Here is a 27361-nt window from a genome sequence, read left to right as displayed (position 1 = left end):
AAAACACATATGCCTCAATAAAATAAAAGAACAATATCCTTCATATTCATAACATTCATATTTATTAGAGTAAGATAAGATCAATAACATTTGTGAAGTTTGCAACGATCAAATTAACTTTACATATAAGAAGATCTAATTAACAAAGGCAAAAAAGGTTGAGTTGTTAATTATATGAGATTTTAACACCGGATTTGATTGTGAGATGCGATAAATTTGAATCCAAATTTCCATAGAAATATGGAAAAAGCGAGATTTCTAAAGACCTTTTAAAGATAATTAAAAATACATTTTCCCAGTAAAAATAAGGCTATTGGAGCCTTGTTCACGATTTCCTGCAAAGGTTATTTCACTTCCGGTAAATTATCTAACACGATATTGTCATCTTTTATTATCCTTGAATATGATCTTGAACACGTTAAAATCACGTTTTGCATAAGTATGGTCATTTTAATTATGCAATTATGCAATCTTCCTTTTTTAGCAATACTTTTTATATTCCAAAAAAGCAATTTACGTATTTTGACATCTAGGGAATGGGCCATAATCGGTTAATAAGAAGTTAAATATATATTGATAGCTTTTTGCATTAAGACTTTAATTGTATGAGTTACTGAACCCAAAATACCAATTTTTATTATTGCCTCAAATTAAAGTCGCCTGCGTCTAAGTGCGACACTCACTCGGATGTAGTCTTATTATCCGTAGCGCTCATATCAAAAAAATATATCACTGTTGGTCATAACGTGGTATATATAGAGCCTAGTTGCTGCATTGACTCCCAACATTGGTGAAGAAGTATAATACAAAATTAATTGTGTCGTCCCTAATGCTGAGGACCCCAGTAGCGTTATAAATGTTATCCATATATCAAAATATAGTGGACGTGACATATTCCATTTCGTATCGCCGTCACCTGTTGATATACCTTGGATTTACAAATCTTATCATGTTTAGTATCACTCGAAACTGGATCATAATCGCGAACCACGCTCTATCAAATTCGTAATTCACATCAGCAATATCGGTCTACAATTGTCCCTCACACGCAAGCTGGAGTGGAGTATTAACGAGTTTACCTTATATAATTTTCAAAATTTTGGGTTCCCCACGAAAGTCAATTCTGCTACTACAACCGGGAATAAATATACATAAAGTGAAACAAGTATTAGACGAATTCAAACAAGATGAGTTTTTTTTAATTACAAATATTTATTTAAATTACAATCTTGAACGTTATTTTTAACAGTTTTCTTCACTAAAATCAATGACTAACCTTAAAATATATTTTTAAAAGGAGTCCCTTTAGGCAAGGTTCCGAAGATACTGGCAGCGTTCCCCCTTTCAATAGCTAGACTAATTCTTTGTCCGAGGTAGCTGCCAGTTCTTCGGATAAGTTTTTATATTACAATATTTTATAATAATATAAATAGAGAGATAGGAAGACGCCAATAGTTTATAGACCTTATCGGTTAAATCTTTGCCCGCAAGTTTGCATGATTAAATTTGTTTAATTTTCAATAAAAGACAATAAACGTGACAGTTTCGTGTCTTTCTAAGTAATCGTGTTTAATAATTAATTGTTATAAATTTATTTACAGTTAAACCGCCAGTAAAAACCGGTCCTATACATTATTAACTGGCTATATTCATGCTTCAAATATTTAGCAAATTTCTACGAAAGTTTGCTCTTATATTTCCTCTATCCTTGATATTACTATTTATACCTAACGTAACCTAATCTATACTCTAAAATCTACACATCTAGATGTTCCGTTAACTATATTAAAACCTATAGTTAGAAATAAGTACTTACTTTTCAAAGCCCATCGCTTGTTGGAAAGCAAGCCATCCAGGAACCTATATCCTTGCTCTCTACACAGCTTATCGCCAACATTACCAACTGCACTTGTCAAAGCAAGCAGATCACTCGCCAAAACTACTGACGATGCATAATCCGGAGATTCACCCAAAGGACCCTTTTCCGAATCAGCATATATGTTATACCCAGCGTCTTTATGTATAACTCTCTCAGATCCATTCAACCCCTGTGATAACTTATTCACCAATTCTCTATCTAAACCCAGCGCTTGCGCAGCCCTGTATAATCGAGAAATATCACTGGCATCCAAGCTTTTATTCTCATCTATCAAATCGGCTAAGCTTTTAAGGACCTTGTCATCAATATTTGTGTCGTTTTCAGCGACGATCGCGCATGCTAACGACAAAACCAAAACGGTTATAAGCATTGTGCTGGCGTGCGCGCGCGCGTCTCGATACGTACTGAATACAACCAAGGATCGATCAATGAAATGACTCGCTCATTATCCTAATACAGTTTCATTGTTTAAATGTCTGGTCGAGTTAGTAAGGAGAATGTATTATGTATATGTTGTAATAATTGTGATCAACCTTACCAGACAGCGTTCTCGGTGTATGAACCAACGCCAGGGTATTTATTTGTTTTATTATTATTAACATAAGTTTAAAAAGTTAGTGCTACTATAACTGTTTTATAAACGGGTGTTTTAGGTAAGATACCTTGCCTATTGCGAAGATTATTTCATTAATACTTTGTATTCTAGAAAATTTTATCCTTTATTCTCTAATAAACAATTATTTAAGGTAATGTCTTTTAATTGTTTATGGTTTCTCGTATGTATCAATAAATGTTGAGTAACGTAAATTATTTAATAATATAAATTAGTCGTCTGTGGCTTTTAAGTTATATTGTTAAACATGCTTTAATATAACAGCCCTTTGAAACAGAGATAGGTACACAAACATATCACACAATAAAACAGTGATCACAACTACTAGAGGAAACCAGTTTTGATAGGCAATTTAATGTTCATCATTTAATTAAAATTCTAAATAGTATTATTATTTAATATGTGTGATTTCCATTAAAACGTGCCATTCTTTATTTATATTCCAGTAACATTTAATACGAAACGTAAAAATCTACCAAGTAATGATTCAGTATTTTCACATGTTAATTACTTTGTACTTACCACACTACATATGGGGTTTGATTCCGGGCGACATAATACTTATGTCAGCTACTAATTAATGACTTAAAATTGCCTATAATCTTTATTATTATATACGAATTGGAAATATTTGTATTCGTTTGCATCACGTTACACTTAAGCTGCACTGATTTTGATGTAAACCTCATAAAAACCTCGTAAAAGACTATTTTGAAAAATAATAATAATCTTTAATTGTTCTCTCACATATACATAGGTACAAGGTTATTAAATATATTAAACTAAGATGATAACATTAGGAGAGACTGGTATCTGTAACAGGAGACCTAATAAGTAAGTGCTAAAATAAAACATTGCAAACGGAGTCGTAAAAATTAATTTGGTGTGTGTGTGTCTCTCTCTCTCTGGGTGTGTGTGTGCGTTCGTATGTGTGTGTGAGTGTGTGTGGGGGAGTGGGTGTGTTACAGAGTAACAGTTATTAAATCTTCTGTTTCTCAACGTCTTCAGTCAATTAGTAACAATTTTTTTACATTCATATTTGGATAGTGGGTAGATGTTAATTTTTTTTTAATTTATTATAAAGGTAACAGCCTAGGAAACCAAAGAATCTTTGCGAGAAAGAAGTTGTCAATTGTGTAATACAATAAAAAAATACCATAAAATAAAAAAAAACGTATCGAGATTAATATTTGCTTGAGATTTAAATGAAGTCATCTTTTGATATACTGTATAAAATTATATTATTTAACTTTAGTACGTCAAATAATCTTAGAGATCATTTCCCGTACTCCACTTTCTCAAACTAGTTACCTAGTAATATTGGTTACATCATAGACTGTGGTCAAAGCAACAATGGCCTTTTGCGTCGTCCGAGGTCCAGTTCCTATTTTCTATATAACTGTATTATTCCTGAAAAATAAGTCAACGTTGTTCTGAATAATGTTAGATGCTTTCCTTTTTAAACATTCTTTCACAAAATCTTGCATGGAGTAAAAATTATTTTACATTACTACATAATATCATTTTATATTGTAATTTAAAAACTATATTTGTCCCCACGATACATGCCTCAAATATAAGGCACCTCCGTGGCTTAGTGGTTAAGGAAGATGATTCAATGGCAATTCGATTCTTGGCTAAATAATATCTCCTCCGTGTTGATAGATACAAAGGCGGATCACGTATTTGAAAAAAAGGTTAAAGGTTGCAAATATGACTCAGATACAACCACTTTTGATAATTTATGTCTAATCTTCAAACTTGTTCGATCTATAAAATGTTATGTTGATTTGTGTACGCTTCAACAACTCAAAACTCTGCACCGAAATTTTAGCATGATATAAAATCAGCATCAAGGATTGTTTTTTCTATATTTTTTTATCATTTCTGTTCCTTTTTTTTAAAAAGGAAATAATGAAAAAAACTTATATGTAATGTTTTCTTTGTGTTGCTTCTCATTTATTAACCATGCAATCACAGCTTAGCGTGGCAGGGAACAGCAAGTGTATATATATTTATTAATTAATAAATACATTTAATTTTAATGTAATAATACTTATATATGTAAACACCTTAAACCACCCAGAAATATTACATCATAATTAAATGTAACGTTGTAAGCGTAAATGTATTAACAATGTACAAAAATGTCATATTTGCATTTACAGACTCAGCAATGTAAATACGATAGAGTATAAATGAAACCAATTAATTAATGATAATATTTAATTTCTTTATCTACTGTATCGATAATGTTGAGCACCGCCGCGATTTCCATTCGTCCACTCCCACTCATCAAGATCTCGATCACGACCATTTTCTTGGTGAGCCCAGAAATTTTCCTCTCCACCCTCTGGTTCTTCTTCTTCTTCTATGATCTCTAAGTCTTCGTCTTCCCTTTCTTCGTCCATGTTATCGTCTTCTTCCAAAATTTCTTCTAGGCTTTGAGTCTCCCTCTGAGTTTCGTATTCGACTTCCGCCTCTGGTATCTCTTCTAGTAATTCCCGATGAGCCAGCAAAGGCTTTCGTATTGACGGTTTTTCTTGAAGGTCCGATTCATTTTCTTCTTTATTTATATCGCTTGTACCGTTATGTAATTCCTTCTCTTCATTATTTTTCTTTCTCCCAAAGAGTACATTCGGAAGCGATTGCATAGGAATAACAAGAGTTAAAGTTAACAAAACAGCCGATAAAAATATTGCAGCAATTTCTTGGAAATCGACCTGTAATAACAAAATTCATTAGTTCAAATATATAAACTTTTGTAGGTATTTTGAACGTCCCCATAGATAACAGAATAAAAATTCATTTTTGTCTACCGCTAAATTCATTTATCTATACCAAAAGAATTAATGGATCTTCCGACTAGAGTCTTTAAAAAGCGACTTAGTATATTACTTTTGTACAAAATGTACTATTCAATTAATGATTATTTGCGTGAGACACTGTAATAGATATAAATTTAATAAAGTATGATATGTACTATACAGATAATATAAGAAATGACTTTGACTAATTGTTACGGACAACGAACAATACAGTTTAGAAAGCCGACGAACGAACCTGCAAGCCAGATGTTATTCTTGGAAACGGTCGGCGGGTGCGCAGGTAGCGGAAGGGTCGGTCGGTCCCTTTGACCAGCGTGATAGTTTAGAATTAGTTTTAAGCTATTATTTGTATAACCAGATAGATTTAAGCAACCGTGCCGGACGGACGTTAGTCGTAAGCTTACTTCGCTGTATTATAATTGTATCACCATCACTAACGTTCGGCCAATAAACATAACATTTATAACTCCACGAGTTTCATTTCGAGAATAGCGGCGGTGGTTCAGATCGACACCGTACGCTTATAGTTTGGTCCTTCGAGCCGGATAACCAGAAGAATAATACTCTACGCATCGACGCCGAGAAGAAGGAAGATTTTACCTGCGATCCCAGGAAGATTTTCATCGGCAGTACTACCTGCGATCCCAGGAGTACGTGCAGAGGGTAGACTTCATCGCCTGTACAAAGTGACTCGCCGCATCGACGTATTGCTGCTGTGAGTCGCCGACGGAAAGCATTATCCACCAGTTCATTGAAGCGAAGAATACAATCGACTTCAAAATGAACACAAGAAGCCGACAAGCTAGGAGGGCAGAAGAAATCGATGAAGATGTACGGACAGAATACATGCCGTTAGAATCACCATCGAAAGTCCTACTAGGAAGACTAGCCGATATTACACACGACAGCGAGTCAGTTGAATCAATACGGAAGAATGAAGCCGTTGATTCAAAGTTGTTACCTGTGGGTTCAGCATCACAGACCTCAAGAAATACAATGAGGTCGAAAGCATCCCGTGTAAGGCAAGCTGAATACGAAGTCCAAAAACGCTTGGTCGCATTAGAAAAAGAACATTTAAGAAAAAAGTTCGAATTAAAATATCAGGAGATGGAACAAGAGATGGAGCTTGAAATGAAATTGTTAAAGAAGCGAATCGCCGTTGACTTAGCCAGAGCAGACGGTGAAAAGAAGATCGTCAAATGCTTGCCAGAACAGCGGAAAGGAAGCAATTCCACTGTTATGGTAGATAAACGGCTAAGAAAGCATGGCGGCGAGAATAATCTATCTCAGGGTGATAGGGAAGAAGACACAGTGCTCGCAGAACGCGTGAAGCCATGCACACAGAATGTGTCTTGTGAAATAGAACGGCCCATATCACCTATCGAAGAGGCCTCCGTGCCGAGAACGCGATCCCAAGATCGAGGGATGGAACGGCTCATCGGAGCCTGTGAAAAAATAGCTACAAACAGACCCCCTGTACTACATGCTCAAGATCTGCCGCAGTTTAACGGGAATGTCTGCGACTGGCTTTACTTTAAAGTTGCTTATGAAGACTCCACGAAGGTCTACAAATACTCTAAAGCGGAAAACATGGCAAGATTACGCACATGTCTTACGGGATCCGCTAAAGAAACAGTCGCCGTATTATTGAGTACTGCTTGCGATCCCGAGCTTATTATGAATGCACTAGATCAGTGTTATGGCCGACCGGAGATTAAAATTGAAAAAGCGCTAGATGAAATTAAGCGATTACCCAGACCGGGATATACAGCGGTTAAATTTGACCAGTTTGTAATAAAAGTATACAGTGGGAAGAAAAATGAACCGGCTGCATCTTTAACACGATTAGGCTGGATTTTACATGCACCTATACGAAGTTTAATGGAAGACAACGAACGTGTTTTGCACTGCAAAAAAAGGCGGCAGAAAGCGACGTTTACAAAGAAACAGATAAGCGTATAGAGGCGATATTAAAACAAGGTTTTGCAATAGATGCCTTGGGTATAAATAATAAAAAAAGGTTAACAAGTGCCGACGCACGTGCAGTTCAATTGTTCAATACAACAATAGAGAAACGGGAAAGGCGTTACTACCTGGGATTGCCGTGGAAGACTGATAACACGAAATTCCCAGAAAGCTATAATATGGCATTTAAGCGGCTTAAAAGCATTGAACGGAAAATGGATCAGTCGAATGAGTTTAAAAAGTCGATGACTCAGTTAGAAAATGTACAAACACTGTCTTCAGTGGTACCTAGATGGTATATTTACACGAGGGGAGGAGAGATACAATTGCATGTGTTCTGTGACGCATCTAAACAAGCACATGCGAGCGTGGCATATTGGCGAATTAGAACCGATGTAATTAACGTCGGACTCATCACAGCAAAAGCACGAGTGGCACCTATTAAGTCACAGAGTACACCGCGGCTAGAGCTACAGGCAGCCCTTATCGGAGCGAGATTAGCTGTGGCCATTAGAGAAGATCACAGAACGGAACCAAACAAGATCGTGCTATGGACGGATTCAACGACGGTATTACAGTGGATCAGAAATGACAAAGCGAGGCATCCACCATTCGTAGCAGATAGATTAACTGAAATCACCGGAACGACGGATGCTAGGCAATGGCGTCGGGTTCCAACCAGGGAAAATGTAGCGGATGTTGCTACAAGAATAACGTTGGACCATAAAACCGACAATGACCGGTGGTTTGTGGGACCAGCGTTCCTTTACGGGCCTGAAGAAACATGGCCAAAAGAAAGCTGCGAGCCACAAGTGCTAACTATGACCGTAATCGAAAAGAGAGCCAACAGAAACGATCTACCACACATAGAAAGATTCGTGCAGTATATACGGCTGATTAGAGCCACAGCTTACGTACAACTATTTATACAAAAGCGTAAAGATTGCAGTGGCCGATTAAGCGTAAGCGATTTAAAAGAATCGGAACAGACATGGTTACGCGAAGTGCAGGGTCAAAGCTTCCAAGATGAAACAAACATGAAAAGTCGTTTGGCTAAATATGACCCGATTATAGATCAATATCGGTTACCGCGTGTACGTGTGCGATTAAAAACACAGATAACAGAGGTGACAAGAAATCCCATTCTATTGGATGGGCGTCATACGCTCAGAAAAGAACGCCGTAATGAAAAGCCATGGGGCGCGATTTTTACGTGCCTAAGTACTAGAGATGTACATAATATTGAGATAGTTGCGTTGAAGCACGTTATCAAAAGAACGTCGAAGACGGCGCAAGCATTAGCAGATGAATTTTCGTTGTCCTACCTACGGAAAGCTACACGTCATAGGAAGGTTTCGCTGAGGGGAGACTGTTACGGACAACGAACAATACAGTTTAGAAAGCCGACGAACGAACCTGCAAGCCAGATGTTATTCTTGGAAACGGTCGGCGGGTGCGCAGGTAGCGGAAGGGTCGGTCGGTCCCTTTGACCAGCGTGATAGTTTAGAATTAGTTTTAAGCTATTATTTGTATAACCAGATAGATTTAAGCAGCCGTGCCGGACGGACGTTAGTCGTAAGCTTACTTCGCTGTATTATAATTGTATCACCATCACTAACGTTCGGCCAATAAACATAACATTTATAACTCCACGAGTTTCATTTCGAGAATAGCGGCGGTGGTTCAGATCGACACCGTACGCTTATACTAATAATGTAAAATGTAAAATTACCTAAGACAAATTTGCGCGCCATTGTCTGTGGTAGAATATGCGAACGATTAACGACTGTACCACCTTAACATTTATGTACCATATTCATGCAATAAATTATTATTATTATTATAAGAAACTACATCCTATTGCAATTAAATTCAGCCAATTTGGAGCGCAGTTCTCACAAATTATTCGTATCTGTTAGAATAAATTCTTTATCTCATCAATTCAGGACCATGATTTTTGGTCCGTATAAATGTTAGCTAATGTAACTTACCACAGATAATAATGTGAATTCAGTGGATGTTCGTATCGTAGCTGCATTTGTGAGGAAGATAATAAACTGTGTTAAATATAGAGCATATGACAGTCTACTTATTAGTAGCATGGGGCGACTGGAAAGTAGGCTTGACAGAGTTTCTGGAAACATAAGTTAATATTAAGAAAATCAATATTCCGTGACATCATGTTAAAATTACTTATATCAAACGAATAAATAACAGTTTCAAGTACATTTTTTGCTAGAATTATACTTCAAATCTGGTAAAGCATATGTAAATTATTTCAATGCGGATACAAATTTAAGATCTAAACATCGGGCTTGTCCTCGTTGGTGTTTTGCGTAATATGAGGAAACCTGCATGTCTTCGAGGTGTTAAATCGACGATGTATAGGACACAGACTAATCCTTGATAGATCACCTACTTGCTTATAACTAAATAATTTTGAGACATATATACTACGGGATTATAAATTTTGTTTCCTTGCGTAAAAAATTAAAAATTCTATAAGACTTTATAATTGATTGTTCCTCACCGCTATAACCATTATGGGCCGCGTACAGCAGCCAGGCGAAGGCTAAACCAATTGCAATAGGAGCCAGTGCCGCATACTGAGCAGCAAAGGTCACGTTATACTGGTAGTTGAAGTAACCGCTGTCGAAACCCGCCCACAACACTACTCCCCAGAGACCAGTGCTAACGACCCATCCGATGAATATAACAAACTATAAAAATATTAATACATTTATACAATTGTGCAGCTATCTCCTTATCGTTTTTTTAATAAATCCAAATAGATTTATTTATTATTTCAATACAATACCAGCTTATTAATCTACAAAATTCTAAATGACCATATACACACTAACATTACTTTCACTAAAATAAGCCAAATTCAGAAGCGCACTTCACGACGCCCTCACAATCTTATTGTACCGAAGTTTAGAACCAATAACGGTAAAAAAACATTGAGCGTTGGGGGAGTGCTGCGGTATAATAGACTTCCACAAAATATAAAAAGTGCAGACAGCCTGGCAATATTTAAATTTAGACTAAAAGACCATCTCCTGAGTGATCCCAGTTACCTGCGTAAATGAAAGTCCACCCAAGTTATACTTCGAAAATTGATCCTTGAAGCTTAAGCACGACGTGATAAATTGTATCTTTAGTATATAAGTTCTCATGTAAGTGACTATTGTCTGTTATGAGAATAAATAAATGTCTTTAAACCTAAATAGAACATTCCAATCAATCAAGTGGTTGTATCTACTTAAATACAAAAATACCTAATCCTTCAAAAGAACACAAATATAATTTCATAGAAATTTATCTCTATCTTCCAATCCTATCAAAGTTTATTACACAATATCCTTAATACAAACTATTAGCCATTCGATCAATACATACAGATGTCATCTCGCATGCACTCCACATTGTCATGTAAATCTCGAGCCATTGTTCATACCGCATACGTTTGCGGAAATAGGAACTGTTTTGGTCGTATCACTGAACCAATAATATCGATCATTTGACAAAGGAAAATACCGAGAAATAGACTCGAACTATCTCACGAAACTTAGCAACTTCGAAGTTGACATTTGATATGTACTAATACTGTCTGTATTGAAATTATAGATATAATTTGATATATAAATTACATATTGCATGAGTGAGCTTTTTTAGCAATTGACACGAAAATATAATAAGATGATGTAAAAAAACAAGGAAACGGAAGAAAAATAGTTGCTCCTATGGACCGTGGGTAACTAGCGACACTCATTTCTGTGTTATGATTTTTCTTAAATATATTCCAACCAAATTATATGTGTTTCTCCAATATTGTTTATAATAAAGTAATAAACGCAGAAAATGCTAGTATTTATCAGTTTACCTTACTATGCTGAGCTGGGGTCCGTAGTGCTAATCCCAAACTGATGCCGATCAGATAGGAGGTACTGCGGTGCAAAATGGAGGTATAGCTCATCCGGCCTGTACGGTACAGCTGACTTACACTGGAAAATTAAACCAAACTTTACACAGCTGAGTTGAAAAGGCTAGCCAAAAAATACGAATAATGTCGGTTTGAAAAACGAAATTGTGAGAATTTTAACTTAACATTTGCCTAAACAAATTTAGAAGTTCAGTAAGCATGACCCTGTGCTCTTATGTTTAATGGAAGTCTGACTTCAAAAACAGATAAAATTTATGTGAGATTAATATAACATATAAATATTAAAACCATAGAAGTGATAGTGTGGACTAGTGGCTATAGCAATTAATTAAAATGCAAATAATTCTTGAATACATTATAATAAAAATGACACCGCACATCGAAAAATAAAAGAAAAATAATCCAAATTCAAACACAGTGCATCATACACAATTATATGTGGACAGCACCACGACCTTCCAACAAGAAGGCCCCATCTTTAGTTTTAGATTCCAAAAATGTAAAATAACAGTAGCTTATTTTTAATCTCAAAGGCTTGCCTTTTAATTAATCAGATGATTAATTTAGTTACATTATAAAATAAATTGCGAATTTAGCGTATATAAATGTAAAGAGTCAAATTTATAAATTCTTACTTTATAAATTAAGAATGTCCTCTAATAACTGTTACCAAAAAACTAGTATTATATATTTAGCAAAAAACCACTATCACATTACATTTTAAAGTAAAGTTCTTAAAGTAAAGTTAAAAAAGAAAAAAATACCACTAGGAAATAATTCCATAAATGACAACACTAATGTTATTAAAAGTAGTAAACACAGATAGTGTAGTATCAGATTTAATATTAAAATGATTTGTATAGGCCTCTATAGATTTGTTACACGACTATATAATAATATAAATCTTTAAAATTGTCTAACTGTTTTCTCCCACCTGTGTTGCCAAACGATTGTCTAACAGAGAGTCGGGGTTCAATTTCCGTAAGGGAAACGCTCGGACCGTCGGTACATGCGAGATATGCTTTAATTTTAATCTGCATAGTTTACACTCAGGTTTACACTGTATCAAAATATTCAGTTTTAACGAAATATTAACAGACTGCAAATGATTGGAGTGTATTGCAGTTGTTGCGTTTAATAAATTGGCGCGAATGATTTATGTTTGGCGTTGGGACGCTGTCTATGCCCCACAGAGTAGGTACCATAGGTACTGATACCAATACCAATACCAATATAACAACGAACACTTGATTAGACATTTTACTTAACATTGGTCTGAAATAAATAACTATTATTATTTTAGAAGTTTTGTATTCCGTGTTCAGTGTTAAGAGTAAAACCACTTTTTTAATTGTTCAGGTAAACAAATTCATAAGTAAGTAAAGATAAAGATTGCTCAATATTATGTAAAACAAAAGTATACTGAATGAATATAATTAAAAGATTTGTTAGTTTTGCTGGGTGAACTACCGCATTCTTAATTTTACTTACTGATGCAACTTAGGATAACAAAATATAATTAGCCTTCGTAATTTTTTAAAGATATTTTTTCAATGTATTCGCAATAATAAAAACGAAAATTCAATGTCATTAGAATAATTCTAATGAGGTTCAATACTATGTAAGTTTCTGTCAATTTATCTATTTTCCATATAAATTGTACCTATAGTTTAAATTAGTTATTGGTATTTTCATAGCGTTTTATCGAATTTGTAAAAGAACAGAGATCTCTGTGTTGTGGTATAAATGTGTTGGAACCAAATATTTTAAAATCTAGAACTTTTAAAATCAATTCAGGAAAAATCTATTAGGAGACATTTCTTCTATGTTGTGATCGAGATTTTAACTCATGAATGTTATGTACTAAGTATTTATTTTAGTAAATAATTCATTTAGCAACCGTCTCAACTCCTACGTAATTAAATGTTTGTAAAACGGTCGGTTCGGTTTGTAGCGACACCTATAATCGTCAATGAAAAATCACTGCGAAAATGTCACACCCTGAAACGTGCTAACGATGTTATTCCGCTACACAAATATACGACTTCGCGAGCTAGGCTACTGGCGCCTTTGGGCCAGTCCATGGTCAGGATCCAGATCTGGAGACTGGTCGAGGAATCTCCCTTTTGGTCGGAGGAACTCTTGAACGTCCTTCCACAGACATTCCTCCACAATTTCAAACATTGTGCGTCATTACGTCACTTTTTAGTAATTATCCTATAATATTAACGTATTTTATGATGTATTGTTATTTTAAATAATACAATGTATAGTTCAATATATAAGTAATATAAAATGTAACTAAACGTTAATAGGAATATTACATTTTCCAACCACAATGCTAATTAAATTGCTAAAATAAAACATAATTAGCATATATGTTTCTTGTCGTACAACTTTAAATAGATTGAAAACCTATCTTTGTTTTAAATCATAAAACGCACCACAATTATATTATAATACAGTGTATCGTACTGTAGAGAATATTAACGAAGGTTTAATTTTGCCTAGAACAAGAAACGAGAGGTATAAGAAATATTATTAAAGATTTTAAAAATATGTCTTTTTAACGAAAAACATAACATCTCCAATCTACACCAAAAAGTGTTAACATCGTGAATTTAAGAAGCTAATAACACAACAATTTCTGACTCATACACCTCGATCATCCAGATACTTCAGGTTTTTAATGTCGGTTAAAAATGTCTTAAGACTTCTGATTACTGACTGTCATTTTATACTAAATGCGTAATTAAATTTACAAAAGTCGACGTTTGAATGCGTCAGTGAGAGTTTATACTTAAGACAGCCCGACTGCACATACATTTTTACATATTGTATTCAAACCTTCTTTAGTTAATAAGGTGCTAAATTTATACATAGAACACGTACCTAACTCCATGATAAGCAATCATTGTAAGGCGATGGTCTCTAAACATTGTATATCGGGAATAGGCAGCAAATAGATGTATGATTGGCATAAACAGCGCCGAACCGACCATATTTGAGTGGATCGCCCATACTATGAAACTTCCGATAATGGAAAGTTGCATGTCCAGCGCTAGCTGATGTGTTTGAGGTGCACACTGAAATAAAAGGTTTTATTCAATTCTCCTAGAATAGAATTTTAGAACGCCAACTGCAGAACACTGGCAAAGAATGTCGCTTGATTTAACAGTAGACACTAGCTATTAAGTAGTCTGACGACCGCCGTGATACTAAAATGGGGCGGGGCTTAAAGTGCCCATTTTAAAATTCCTCAAACCCCTGTCGTTAGCGACAATTCAAGACTCTTAAGTTATAAACTTTACCACCAACAATTTGTCGTTATACAATACTTTTATTCATTACGTATTTATTTTGACAATTACCCAACTTACCATACTCTCTAATCCAAAGTAATTCTGCAAATAGAACAAGTTCCACCACCACCTTTCTCGGCAAATGTCAGCATTTTTCGTTACCAGTCCGCCCCACATAGGCCCCACGGTGACATGATCCCAGATGAAAGCGTAAAACCAAATTACAGCTAGCATTGCCGGTGTTAATCTGGAAAGGTGACCATCAAATCAGCACATTACAACTCTCATCATAACGTTTGTCTATTATGAAATACACTTTATTAATAATTGGAATAATAATTAAGTGGCGCTACAACGCTATATGGGTCTTGGTCCCAAATTGCGACCATTTCTTTTGATCATGTTTCATAGACAAGTAGGTAATCAGCCTTCTGTCTGAACATGGGATAAGAAACATGATAGTTTCCTCACGAAGATTTACTTCAACGTACGAGTGAGTGTTAGATGCGCACATAGACAGAAAGTCCATTGGAGGAATCGAACCTACACCCTCTGGGATAACCAATGCACGCTGAAGCCACTAGATAAACACTGAAACTCTACACATACACTTCATTAAAAATTAATAAAGTTTTCATTTCAGCTTACGAGAATCAAAAGCAATAATTCATGATTTTGGAATAGCTTAAATAAAGCCTTAGATATTTTGTATCTTTTTTATCAAAAGTACACTTATCAATTTTATGCATTATCTTAGTATAAGATCCCGATATACAACGACCTTCACTGAGATGCTTATTTAATAAAACGTATTTTATATTTAATTTAATATGTCAATAAATACAATCCATATGGGTTGCCTAGAAAATTTCAGTCCAGAGTATGTTTAATTAATATTTAAAAAAAAATTTTTTTTTATAATTTGGATGTAGTAAATTTTTTAAATTTTTTTGAATCAATATTTTTAATCAGTGTAGTACATATTATATATGTATCGCTATAAATTTCTTTTTTACTAAAGATGTATATATACTTTAGTGTCACATAAAAAATATACACGTAAATAATTAATTGATTAAAAACAACCTAATGTTTGCATATTCTATGGGCTTCATACTTTCGATTGGTATAGAATTTATCTAATAATCATACCGGCGAAATGTTTAAAAAAAATTTTTTTTTTAATATCAATTAAAATACTCTGGACTGAAATTTGCTAGGCAACCCATATGGATTATATTTATTGACATATTAAATTAAATATAAAATACGTTTCATTAAATAAGCATCTCGGTGAAGGTCGTTGTATATCGGGATCTTAGACCATCTTTAATTACACCATGCTTCACTTGACATATTGAAACAAAATGTCATAATAATAAAGTAACATACAAACAAAAATAGAAGTGTTATGTGTAATAAGCAAACATTTAGTTGGCTATATCATTTAATAATTATATTCAGTTATATTTATTTCTTCTGTATAAATATTCAATTCAAACAATTTTGCTAATTATTGTCCAAAATGAATACCGACAAGAGCTTTATGCAAACATTATTGAACAACTAAAACATTTACAAGAATAGTATTAATATTGCGGACCTTAAATATTTAGAACCTAGTTTGTTAAAGGCACTAGTCTTCTCCGATGTGCGGTATGCAGTCAAAGCTCCACTCAGCAATAGAAAACAATCAGTGAACACCCAGCCTACTCTACACCAGGACCATGCAGCTGATGACACAACCTGTAAAAAATACCTTTTTAATAACATATTATAAAACGAAATAAAGAAAACAGCATATTCTTTAATAATAATTATCACACTCAGAAATTTCCCGTGCCCAATTATTTATGTTTTTTTTTATCTAAAACATCTTAATCACACTCTTAACAAATTAATACGCCGTTTAAAATTTCTGGTGTCAGTAAACATAAAGTCATTATTAATCATCATTCAGTCGAAGTTCGAACGCCTGGTGAAAATATTATAGCAACATTGCTGTCCTTACTATCCATAAAATATCTTTCGGTGAAATAGAAGTTAATAGCTTAACCAGAATGAACTATATAAATTAGATTCCTTAAAAAACTTAAAACTAACAAAAGATCCGCGATGACAAAAGGATTGCCGATGTCGGGAAAAACGCTACGTTTGAGTTTGCAAGTTCAGGGTATTAGACGATTTTATTGGTAGTTGTCTTCCTGTAACAAAGGGCCTGTACCTACATCTCTTATTATAATTAGCTTAGTATATGTATAGTATAGCTTAGTCTGGCTTATATTAATAATTAAAAGTTACAGAATATTGCAGAATATAGAACTTGCAAAGAAAATAGGCTGTTTACCTAGAAGCAGCTTCATCACGCTGATTAATTTTATAAGCGAAGTAAACAAATATTTCCGATAACTTTCGATATGTCACGGTAGTTGCCAAATCACTCAACTGACTTACTTGGAACTATGCCAATATATGTCCAGAAATCATCAGTCACCTAGACTATGTCTGGTTCGATTATATTAACTCTCGCTTCAGCAAATATATTAATATATATGGGAATAGTTAGAGGAAGTACTAGAACTTTCTCTAGGTCGATTCGCCCTCTAAGCTCAATCTCAAGTAAAAGTAATTTTGTTAAGACAGGAGCCCTTAATTACTCAAACTATTTAATTATTTCGTATATTTATCGACAATATCAATACAAACGGTCACATCCGTTTGCGAACCATTTTATACATATATATATATATATTTTATATCTCTATCAATACCTCTAATAACAAATTATATAACACTTACATTATTCTTATTCGAATAACAAAGTGCCAATAAATAAATTATTAAACAAACATTAATAATTTTTTTAAATTTCTTACCTCAGCAACTTTTACCCTATTTGCGTAAGGAGTATGGGCGATTGGTAGGAATTTATGAGCGATAATAAGTGCTATTGTCGCAATTGCTCGAAGACCGTGGATACTTGATATTTCCTCAGATCCAACCGGCGCTATCAATTTCTTCACAGTGCGGGTAAGTGAGAAGGCACTGATGAACCCATCTGAAATACATAGATATTCCTTAATATTTGTAAATTGCTTTTGTTATTAAATTTTTAGTTACTACTAGCTGCCCCCGCGAACATCGTTTTTCCTTAATTTGATTCTACTTAGCCTACCTTTTTAGTACATACCAACATGGAACATTTTGCTTTGCTACCCCAGAGACTGTTCGGTTTTCCGGAATGAATTTTTTTAGGTTGTTCAGTGAATTTTTCTCTACATATAAACCTCAGAGTTTAAGTCAATAGTTTTTAATATACAAATAAAAAATAGGGGTTTATTGTAGATTAGTGAAAATTAAGGGTTGTATGTATTTTTATATGTATCATAAAAAATAAGAACCAAAACAATTTTCTAAAAAAATAAAAGATAAGAATTCATAAGAATCGGTCGAGCCGTTTCGGAGCAGTATGGGAACGAACATTGTGTCACCAGAATTGTGTATATGTATTAGATTAATCTTGTGGAGGAAGGATGGTACTCAGTTCCTCCAACTTAAAGGGAGGTCGACTAGTCTAATCACGGACTAGCCGGCCCGAAGGCCCCAGTGGCTAATGTCGAGAAATCGTATCCTTAGCGGCCAGAATAACTTCGTTAGCCGGGTTCAGGGTATGACGTCATCGTAGTGATTTGTAAGCACAGATTCTTATAATAAGTTTGTTTACCAATATGTATTTAATGTATCATGAACTACGCTTTTCAGGTAACTAAATGAAAACCATTAAAGTTTTTGAAACCAAACATTTGGCCATACAGTAAAATTGTAATCTTACAACGAACACCGTATTATTAAACTATTTTGTCAATGCACAAGGCTAAATTGTCTTGAGATATATATAATATATTGACACAACCTACAACTAGCCTACAACTAGACTAGCGTTAGAATAAGTGAATTTTTTTTATAGTATTTTTATATAGACGCTATATATATTATATAGAAGGGATGCGGACAAGAATAGTGTAAAAATAATGGAGGTGGCTAAGCAAAAAATAGAGTTCAATTGAAAGCCAGTTACAGCCGTCTCTATATTACGTAAATAATACAAAACACATCAAAAGTAAGTCGAAAACAATGTCGCCTGAGGTCATATATTCGAATCCCGGCTGCATCAATGGACTTTCTGTCTATGCACCGAAAAGCAAACCGGCATGCCCTAGACCCAAAAAGTCGACGGCATGGAAAGTAATCACCTACTATTAGAAACAAATGATCGCGAAACAGATACAAGATCTGAGTACAAGACCTAAAAGATTGTAGCGCCACAATTTTCTTTTTTCAACAGTAAGTTTATTATATAAGTAATTTAAAAAAAATCTCTTTACAATTTAAACAAAAATACTAGCGTGTCTTTATATTTAGTATCTATCAATTCTCCTTTTTTATTATAGACAATGTAATATAATTATCAGCAAATTTCATAACATGTTTATCTCTATCTGTTCAGTTTAATGATAATGATAATGTCCTAAGGGAAAGATTTGAACGCTTTGACGGGGAAACTTGTAAAAAAAACAAAGATAACTTTCCACGCTAATGAAAGAGCATCTGTGGTACCAGATGTTCTTTCATTAGTAATACTATAATTTTCAGTAAATTTAATGAATATTTGCACTGCGACATGTGTGAAATTATAATCGAATCCGCCCACTGCAGCATTAACGCTACGAAAATTATATCAAAAATGAAATTTTAATCAATAAATCGCATTTCAGCTGTTATTATACTTTACCGTGCAATAAATACAATCGTAATGTCATTTAGTTGAGCGTAATTACGATGAAATCGTAAATCATTCTGAATTCTACTTTACCGAAATAAAGATTTTTTCATTAAATATTTTCAATAATTGAATGCCAACGTTTAATTATAAAGACAATGGTTTGCAGTAACCTGATGCAATATGGGGCACACGCATTTCTGCCTTTGTTTCCGAGGTATCCGGCTTATACGTCATGGTGTTAACCACTGAGCCATGGATTGTATATATGCAAAGTAATCAGTGAAGATTGATATTTTCTATCCGCTAAATGTGCAAGATCAGCAAAAGAAACGTAAAGAAGCCGGTATAATTTGAACCCAAATAAGCAAAGTGTGTCAAGCAAAAGATCCTACTATAAAGAAAATTACATCAATTAGACAGCCGCACTAATATCTCCTCCACGCCGTATTACCGAACTTGGTAACGGGTGCTATAAAAAAACTAATATAATAAACTATAAACTGTTTTAAAATAAATAATAAATGAATTTATTTATAAATTGTATTATGTGGAGAAACAAGAATATTTACGATAAATCCTATTGAATGCTAAGTATAAAATCAAAGGCGTTTATAATAAAAATTAACGAAAAAATCTTTTGTTAACGAAAAATCTTATAATTTTATGATAAGAATACAATCATGGAGGATAGTTTAAATTTATTAAACAGCATTTTAAATGACTTTAACCTTTTTAATAATATATTTTGTGATGGCTACATAAATGTTTAATATCCCGCAACTTCCCAATTGGATCCTTATAGAATAATCAGCATCACAGATATTTTCAAGACAAATAGCGATCTAAGTTTTAAATCCACACAAAAAACGTTGTTATGCTTGGAATCGAACTCATACGGTTGTTATGTTGGCCGTAGTGGTTTAAGCAACCAACTCAAAATTCTCAGACATGACCTCGGGCTCGTGTGTCGATATCATAAGAAAGCTTAATTGACATGTGTCAGGTACAGAGTTCTGACCATCTACTTGTCTATAAAAGAAAAATAAATTCATTCAATCTGAGGTCATATAGGTTGGTAGCGCTACTGGATTATTATTATTAAAAAAAAAAAGTAAAAAATAATTTAATCATATAGGTAACATAATGTACACTTATGACTTGTCAGTAAAGAAATACATATTAATTCTTCTAATTTTACATTAACTAAGTTCTCAAATCAAGGGCGTAGAACGGGAGAGAAGAACTGGCAATAAACTCTCCGCCACTCTTTTTAATCGCCATTTTGTTGTTTTACAAAATGTTTGTAAGGAGCTGCAACCATTACACCATGTCCCATCTGACATTAACTTAGTAACGTATGATTTAGTAATAAAACTTTCTAATACTGAATTTTTAATGCGTGACCTTCCGAAAATATCTTGTGAAGATTTCAATCCAGACAAAACATTGAATCGACTGTCCATGTACACTTGACATAGTATAAATTATGTTAATTAGTTAATCTATACGAAATAACAATTGATTTGAACTCTCGTTACATACAAGTAGGTTAAGGTGATCTTTTAAATTGTAATCGGTCACAAATGTCAATCCCGCAGCTCGTATTCGTGAATTACTCTGAAGTCGAATAATGGCTGTTGTCGGTGAAGTTAGCAAATTTGCCAACAAGGTCGTAAAATATAGCCAGAACAAGAAACCTTACGACATTTCTTTTTGAATATGATTTATTTTTAAAAGACAAGGTGAGTATTTATACTTAACAACCATTTTTATGGAAATTGGACCCTTTGTAGATTGGTAGTCTTTTCTTAAAGTAAAATGCTCAATAGGCCGGCAGCGCCCTAGCGAGCCTTCTGGCAGTGTGAGTGCGCATGGGCTTCGGTATCACTTAACATGAAGTGGGCCTCTTGCATAGGAGTATACTAAAAATAAGAAGTTAGGTTAATCGCGACCTGCGCTTACGTCACATCCGAGTTATACCATAGACGCTAAATGCTTTATATTAAGCCAACTAAAACATAATTTACCTTGTTTATTCGTCTTGTCACCGACATTATCCTCTTTATTCTCATCTGTATCGTCTCCATTACTCTTTTCACTCAGTAAATCTTGGCATGTAGCAATTACTACCACACATAAGACAACACCATAGAAACATCTGTAAAAACATTTTTTTAATTATTACATAAAAAATGCACACCAAAGTACATATTTAAATACGTACTTAAAACTAAAGCTTTAGATGATAAAACAATACAAATACAATGTCTTAAATCAATAAATAGTTAGAAAGATTAGCAGATAATATCGACTATATACCAATAAACCAATATTCTATAAACCCCTTACATACTACTTAATAAACCATTTTAGATCTCTGGCAACCTTAAATCTATTAATTTTGTAGCGTCTTGGCCTGGTCTTTACCAGTTCATCACAGTGTGCAAGTAAAATTCATTGAGACACAATAATGTTAACGACGCAGCTTTTACTTTGTTTTTTTTACATATACATATATGTTAGTATATATGCAATATATGCAATCATAATGGCTAAACTCACTATTAACTATACCTGGCTTTATCACCCCGGGCGTTTGTGCTTTCATAACAATTTTTTTTTTTCAAATTCAATTTGAAATTCAAATAAAGCATATTCCACATTCAAATTTGCTTTTGTTTCTACCCAAATTAGTACTTATCTGAGTGCACATTTTTCATTTAATAAAAAATAAGAATAAAATATGTTTTTGTCCTCATTATGTATCTGAGTGCTTTTAATATCCGAACATTGTAAACACTATGTGTTTATATTAATAATGGAACAAAGTTGCAAATAATGAAGTTTAACATCCGGTTGAGATTACATTTTTATTAACATTTTATTTGGAAAATATTCATAAGAAATGGTTTATTTATTTCAGCAAATAAGTTGCCAGTACTGGTCCCCCTAATACGGCAAGTATTTACGCTCATATTACATATATGACAATATACACCTACATTCAGAAAAAATACAAAAAGTAGGACATTTATCAATAAAAGATTAATATATTTACAAAATACGTAAGTTTTTCTACTGATATAGGAACGGACATAAAGCAAACCTTTTGTCAGTTCACTCAAAGGGCAATTAAAAAGCTCCGTTAATACTCGTATATGAATCAGTTCGTTGAGTATTTTAATGCATTGTGTAAAAAATTAGCTATTCAAAAAAATTGGATTAGCTGAGGGCACAAATAGTAACGGTGCGGCGGGCGCCTCCTAAGGTAACAATCACACCCTGAGGAACTGGACTGCCCTTTCTTAGGAACCCTCTGAGCCGCGTCTGTGTGTCTGTATACACGCAATAAACTCAATAACTAGCTGTATTTATTGAGTTATTATCTGTATTACTTAATAACTGTATTATTAAGGTTTTACGTTAATTTACCTAAATATAACGATAATTCTGGAAGGAGTCACACAAAATTATACCAAAATGAACTAAATAAACGTAGGCAATACTGAGACTGGATGCTAGTATTTATTAATTATATAACATGATTCATAATTTTAAATATATTCTGATTATATTTTTGTGTTGGAATGTAAAGCAGACACGCTTATGCGAACGTCAATCACCATAATATTACTCTTTACGTTACAGCTTTATTCGCGAGTTAGGAAGTCGGCGGTATTAACGCTAGTACCTAATCTAGAAAAAAACTTTAACACACAGTTTACTTACAGAGTTAAAAGAGTAGGTAATTCCATCCACTCATCCCACCAGTTGCCTTTGCTCTGGATATGACAATCTACCTCATCTACTTCAATATTGAAGGAGATACCCAGTTTTTCATAACGTATAGTCGAGTCCTTGATCATTGCTTCCACGTCATCTGGGTGACATGGCGATGGTACACAAACACCCCAGCTCAACGTTGAGAATCGTGGTACGAAGTGACCTGGCTGAACAATAAATTAAACGAATTACCAATGTGTATGAAGTCCGGCCCCCTGGTATGGCAAGGGGCAGTTGTGGATCCACGCAACATGTAAAGCCTATCAAAGCAAGACTGATTACAGTGTTTCTTGGTTGTGCTTTATGTAAAAATTATGAAAATCCGTAAACAATTATAAAAATGTCTCTTGCTGGAGATGGCCATGGGCGGCGATTGGCTTTGATGCAGAACAACTCATACTCGGGTGCTACTTGTGGTGACTGGTCGGACTAGAATTCGTGTATGCGGTGATGTTAGTTACTTCGACAAAGTATTTGCGCGTTGTTCGCACGAGAATGTAAGTGGATATTATTCCTACGAGAATGTAAGTGCCTGCTCCTATTTCACCATGCCTCCTAGAGGATAAATCTTTGTTTTTAATTTATTTTATTATTATTAATTGCTTAAGATGTCATGTGGAACATGGTGAAATGGTTGCAGCTCCTTACAAACGTTGTGTAAAGTATAAACAAAAAACTTGGCGATTATAATGAGTAGCGGAGTGTTTATTGCCAGTTCTTCTCTTCCGTTCTACGCCCTTGGTTTGAAAACGGGTAGTAAATGTAAAATTAGAAGAATTTAATATATATTTATTTTTTGACGTTCATAAGTGAACATTGTGTTACCTATATGAATAAATGATTTTGACTTTAGACTGACCCACATCAGATTTGAAACCTAAAACCCTGTGAAATTTGACCCCTAAAACAGGATATTGTACAATCACAAAATAAACAATAAAATTAATACTCACATCACTAACCCTGCCCTTAATTAGGTTTCGTCCTTGAAGAAGATCTATAGCCACTTCCAAATCTTGATGCTCCGCCCTGACATCCATTGTGGCTAAACAGTATTTGCCTTGAACCTTCACAATACTACCAGTTTCTAACTGAACTCGAGCACGAGTTGATAAACACTGGTCAAAGTCACCAAGCTGTATACCGTTGCCTTGCAGGAGTCCCGAGGGAATTTTTGCTGAAGAATCCAACACTGAAATACACACGTAACCCTTAAGTTACAAACACGAAACTACAATTGCGTGACGAATTTTTAATGTGTTTACAAGTGAACTAAAACGTGAGCAGTTTGGTTTAGTGAAAGTACAAAATAGTATCACTTTTATTGTTATCAATATACTAGTAAAGTAATCACCACATAAGTGCTGAAAATTTTGATTAAGGGGTTGAAGAAGAACTTCAAAAAGTGGTTTAATAAAATCTAATAATTAAAAACCTGTAATATTCCTTACGCTTACGCTATGGTAATTGTAAACAAAAATAGTTCATAGTACTTACTATTTAAAGCCCAGAGTTTGGTACCACGTAACTGTCGCAGTAATATTTGTCCATGTCGTCGACACTCCGGATTATGAACGCGTGAAAAATTCGGTGCAAACGTTGGAAAAAATCCATAAAAATCCTCAAATTCGCTTTGTAGTAAAATTTTTCTGTGTGATGCATCGGTTAATGGTTTTATTTGATCAGTTTTTATTTTATTTTTCACCTTAACATCTTTAGTAACTCGTTGTAATGGTTCAGAGCTCCTTTTTTCGACTACTTTATCGACTTTTTTTATATCCAGCACGGCTTCCGCTTTAGAAATGATATGACTTTGTAGCTTACCAGCCTCAAGGTGTGATTTAACTTTAATTTTTTCGAGTTCATCACTCGTACTTTCTTTGGAAACAGTATCTGTTTCTTTCTTGGTTTTCTGATCTTTGATTTTCCTAGCAATGCTTTCTTTTATTTCGGCTTCTTTTGTAGTTTTCTTTGGGAGTTCATTTTTTATTTCCACTATAGACTTTTTATCTTTCAATTTGGATTCCAAGGTCTCTTTCGATAGATTTTCTATCTTAGAATGTAAAACACTTTCTTTTTTGCGATCTTTTACATCTATAGATTGTTCCGATTTTGGTAAAGGATGCTTTATAGGAGGTATGGGATCGTATTTCACTTTCGGAGGTACTTTTGTTATTTGTATAACTATTTCATCATCATCTTCATCACTTTCGTCATTTTCGATGATTTTTTCATCGTCGTTTTCATTATCAACATCTCCATCACTATCGCTATCGTCCTCATCGTCGATATCTATCTCATCGTCATTTGTATCAAGTGCTTCATTTAGTATTTGCGTTTTAACTTTAGCAGGCGTAACAATGTTATCATTGTCGTCTTGATCAATATAATTATCTGACTTAAATGTTGACTTTATAACCTTTAATCCATCACTATGTAATGTTTTTGAATTTTCTTTGAGCTTATCAATGTGCTCGCCATCGCTTGCATCTGGTTTCGTTGTCTTTACTTGTATATTTGAACTTAACTTTTTGTCATCTGAAAGTCCATGTAAGTACGATAAGTCATCAGCACTCAATTTTCCATCACTCTTCAGTTTTTCGTGAACTACTTTTTTAAGGCCCTCATACAGATGTCTATTACTCAATTTGCTTTGTTTTTGGTCAAGGTTAAGTTCATTCACATCACACGAGGCACAATGTTTTTGAGAATCAGAACGTTCATGGGCTAGTCGTACACGAAATGCGCTAACCGTAACAAGGATGGGCACACCGATAAAAATCAAAGCTAACGTCCATCTGAGGCGTACCATGGCCGGAGCGTGAGACGCTCACGGCGCCATCATATACGAAACTGAAATATACCGCGCGTACGAGCCGCGACGTCTATTTTCATCTCCAATAATTTACAACGAACAAGCGCGGATGCTTCATTGATAACGTAAAAAGTACTTGGGAGACAAAAATTTAACTACTTTTTAAAAGTTATTCAGTTTTGTATGTTACGTTTCCCGGCTGAGGTTAATTCGAGTGTACTGATACGAGGGCACGGTTATGGCATGCGTCCAAGATTAGAGTAAAAATAGTATTGCAAAGGCGATTGTCCGGTGCGCAAACCGAATTAATGACGGTCGGATTGATAGCATTTACATAGTTTGATTGACTGACGTTGAAAAGTAGAATTGTTATAGTAGAAAATACGAGAAATGTCCTCATTGTCTTGATTATAAAGAAAAGTTAATATTATTTGGCACGAAAGTTTAAATAATGACTCATAATTATGTAGTTGTGTTTTCAGGTTTAAAATAAATTTATTTCGAAATAAGTATCTTAGTTAACACTCGTTACTATTTTTAAAGGTGAATTAAACACCTATAAACTTTGATGATATCCGATTTCTATGCAACATTTTAATCACTATATTTATAACTATATCACTGTGTTACTTTCTCACCTACACTAATATTATAAAGAGGAAAGATTTTATTGCTTCTTTTTTTTCTTTTTATATTTAAATGCTACCTTTATAGCGTGAGAGAGTATTTAGACCATAAGTTTTGACAACAATTATAAATAACTTAACTCTAAATTTTTATGACATTATCATAATTAATACGACATTTGCATGCCTATTTTCGTATGGATGATTGTGCGGTTTTTTACACTTTTACACTTTCCTTGGAAATAAACGATTTATTATTATTATGATTCCAAAGTTACTGCACCGACTGAAAATTATTTCACTATTTGAATCCTACAGTATCCCCGAACATAGGATATTTCCAATATTTTAGGATTTCGTATGAAAACTTTAATAAAGTAACCCAAAGTGTAAAAAACCAAAAACATCAATATTTCGGGTACGCTGCGAAAACTATTGGCAATTGAGCAAAGTGATGGTTTACAGTTTCATAGAAGACATTAATATCTACAAAAACGTCAACCAAAAATATTTTGTATCATTGAGAAGGACAAAAACACTGACTTGCCTGTGTCTGTCTGCCTTTAACAAGGATTCATATTGGTACGCCTCAATATGTTTTATGTGTGGAACAAAAAAGATTTTTAGTGCATAATTGTATCATAAATAAATAAAAAATCGCTTTATAAAAGTATGACATATTTAACGAAATACTACATTTTCAACCACAACAAATAATTTTAAGACAAATAGCTGATCAGCCTTCTCTGTCTACGAAAGCGAAACAGTTATTATATACATTATTTACTGTTTGACATTCCGGCAAGAAGAATTGCTGGTAT

At 34.0% G+C, this 27361-nt stretch overlaps 2 protein-coding genes across 2 annotated transcripts in view; both read right to left on the bottom strand.

Moving 5' to 3' along the window:
• LOC125059117 (nose resistant to fluoxetine protein 6-like) overlaps nt 1-2272 on the bottom strand; it is a 29799-nt gene extending 27527 nt beyond the window's left edge. Inside the window, exon 1 of the mRNA XM_047663336.1 lies at nt 1817-2272. Within this exon, the coding sequence (XP_047519292.1) occupies nt 1817-2249 (433 nt within the window). The 5' untranslated portion in view covers nt 2250-2272. The remainder of the gene's footprint in view (nt 1-1816) is intronic.
• Nucleotides 2273-4704: 2432 nt separating this feature from the next.
• On the bottom strand, nt 4705-26134 carry LOC125059116 (O-acyltransferase like protein-like). The gene is made up of 12 exons (XM_047663334.1): nt 24597-26134; nt 24053-24291; nt 23046-23266; nt 21344-21474; nt 17410-17591; nt 16137-16279; nt 14612-14780; nt 14124-14317; nt 11172-11292; nt 9816-10005; nt 9277-9419; nt 4705-5215 (listed from the first exon to the last, which is right to left on the bottom strand). Exons 1-12 carry the CDS (start codon nt 25909-25911, stop codon nt 4727-4729), a joined length of 3537 nt encoding a protein of 1178 aa, XP_047519290.1. The 5' UTR covers nt 25912-26134; the 3' UTR covers nt 4705-4726.
• Nucleotides 26135-27361: the final 1227 nt, after the last annotated feature.

The sequence above is a fragment of the Pieris napi genome, chromosome 19 (assembly GCF_905475465.1).
Source record: "Pieris napi chromosome 19, ilPieNapi1.2, whole genome shotgun sequence".
Classification (NCBI taxonomy): domain Eukaryota; kingdom Metazoa; phylum Arthropoda; class Insecta; order Lepidoptera; family Pieridae; genus Pieris; species Pieris napi.
The sequence above is the reverse complement of the archived record's forward strand: the minus strand, read 5'-3'. Positions and strand labels throughout refer to the sequence as shown.

Excerpts from the sequence above, each read along its gene's own strand:
- LOC125059116 (XM_047663334.1), bottom strand. The coding sequence starts at position 25,911 with ATGGTACGCCTCAGATGGACGTTAGCTTTGATTTTTATCGGTGTGCCC. Across the intron at positions 14,781-16,136 it reads CTAGGTTCTAAATATTTAAG|ATTAACACCGGCAATGCTAG; the intron begins GTCCGCAATATT and ends TCACCTTTCCAG. Across the intron at positions 14,318-14,611 it reads ACTTTGGATTAGAGAGTATG|TGTGCACCTCAAACACATCA; the intron begins GTAAGTTGGGTA and ends CTTTTATTTCAG.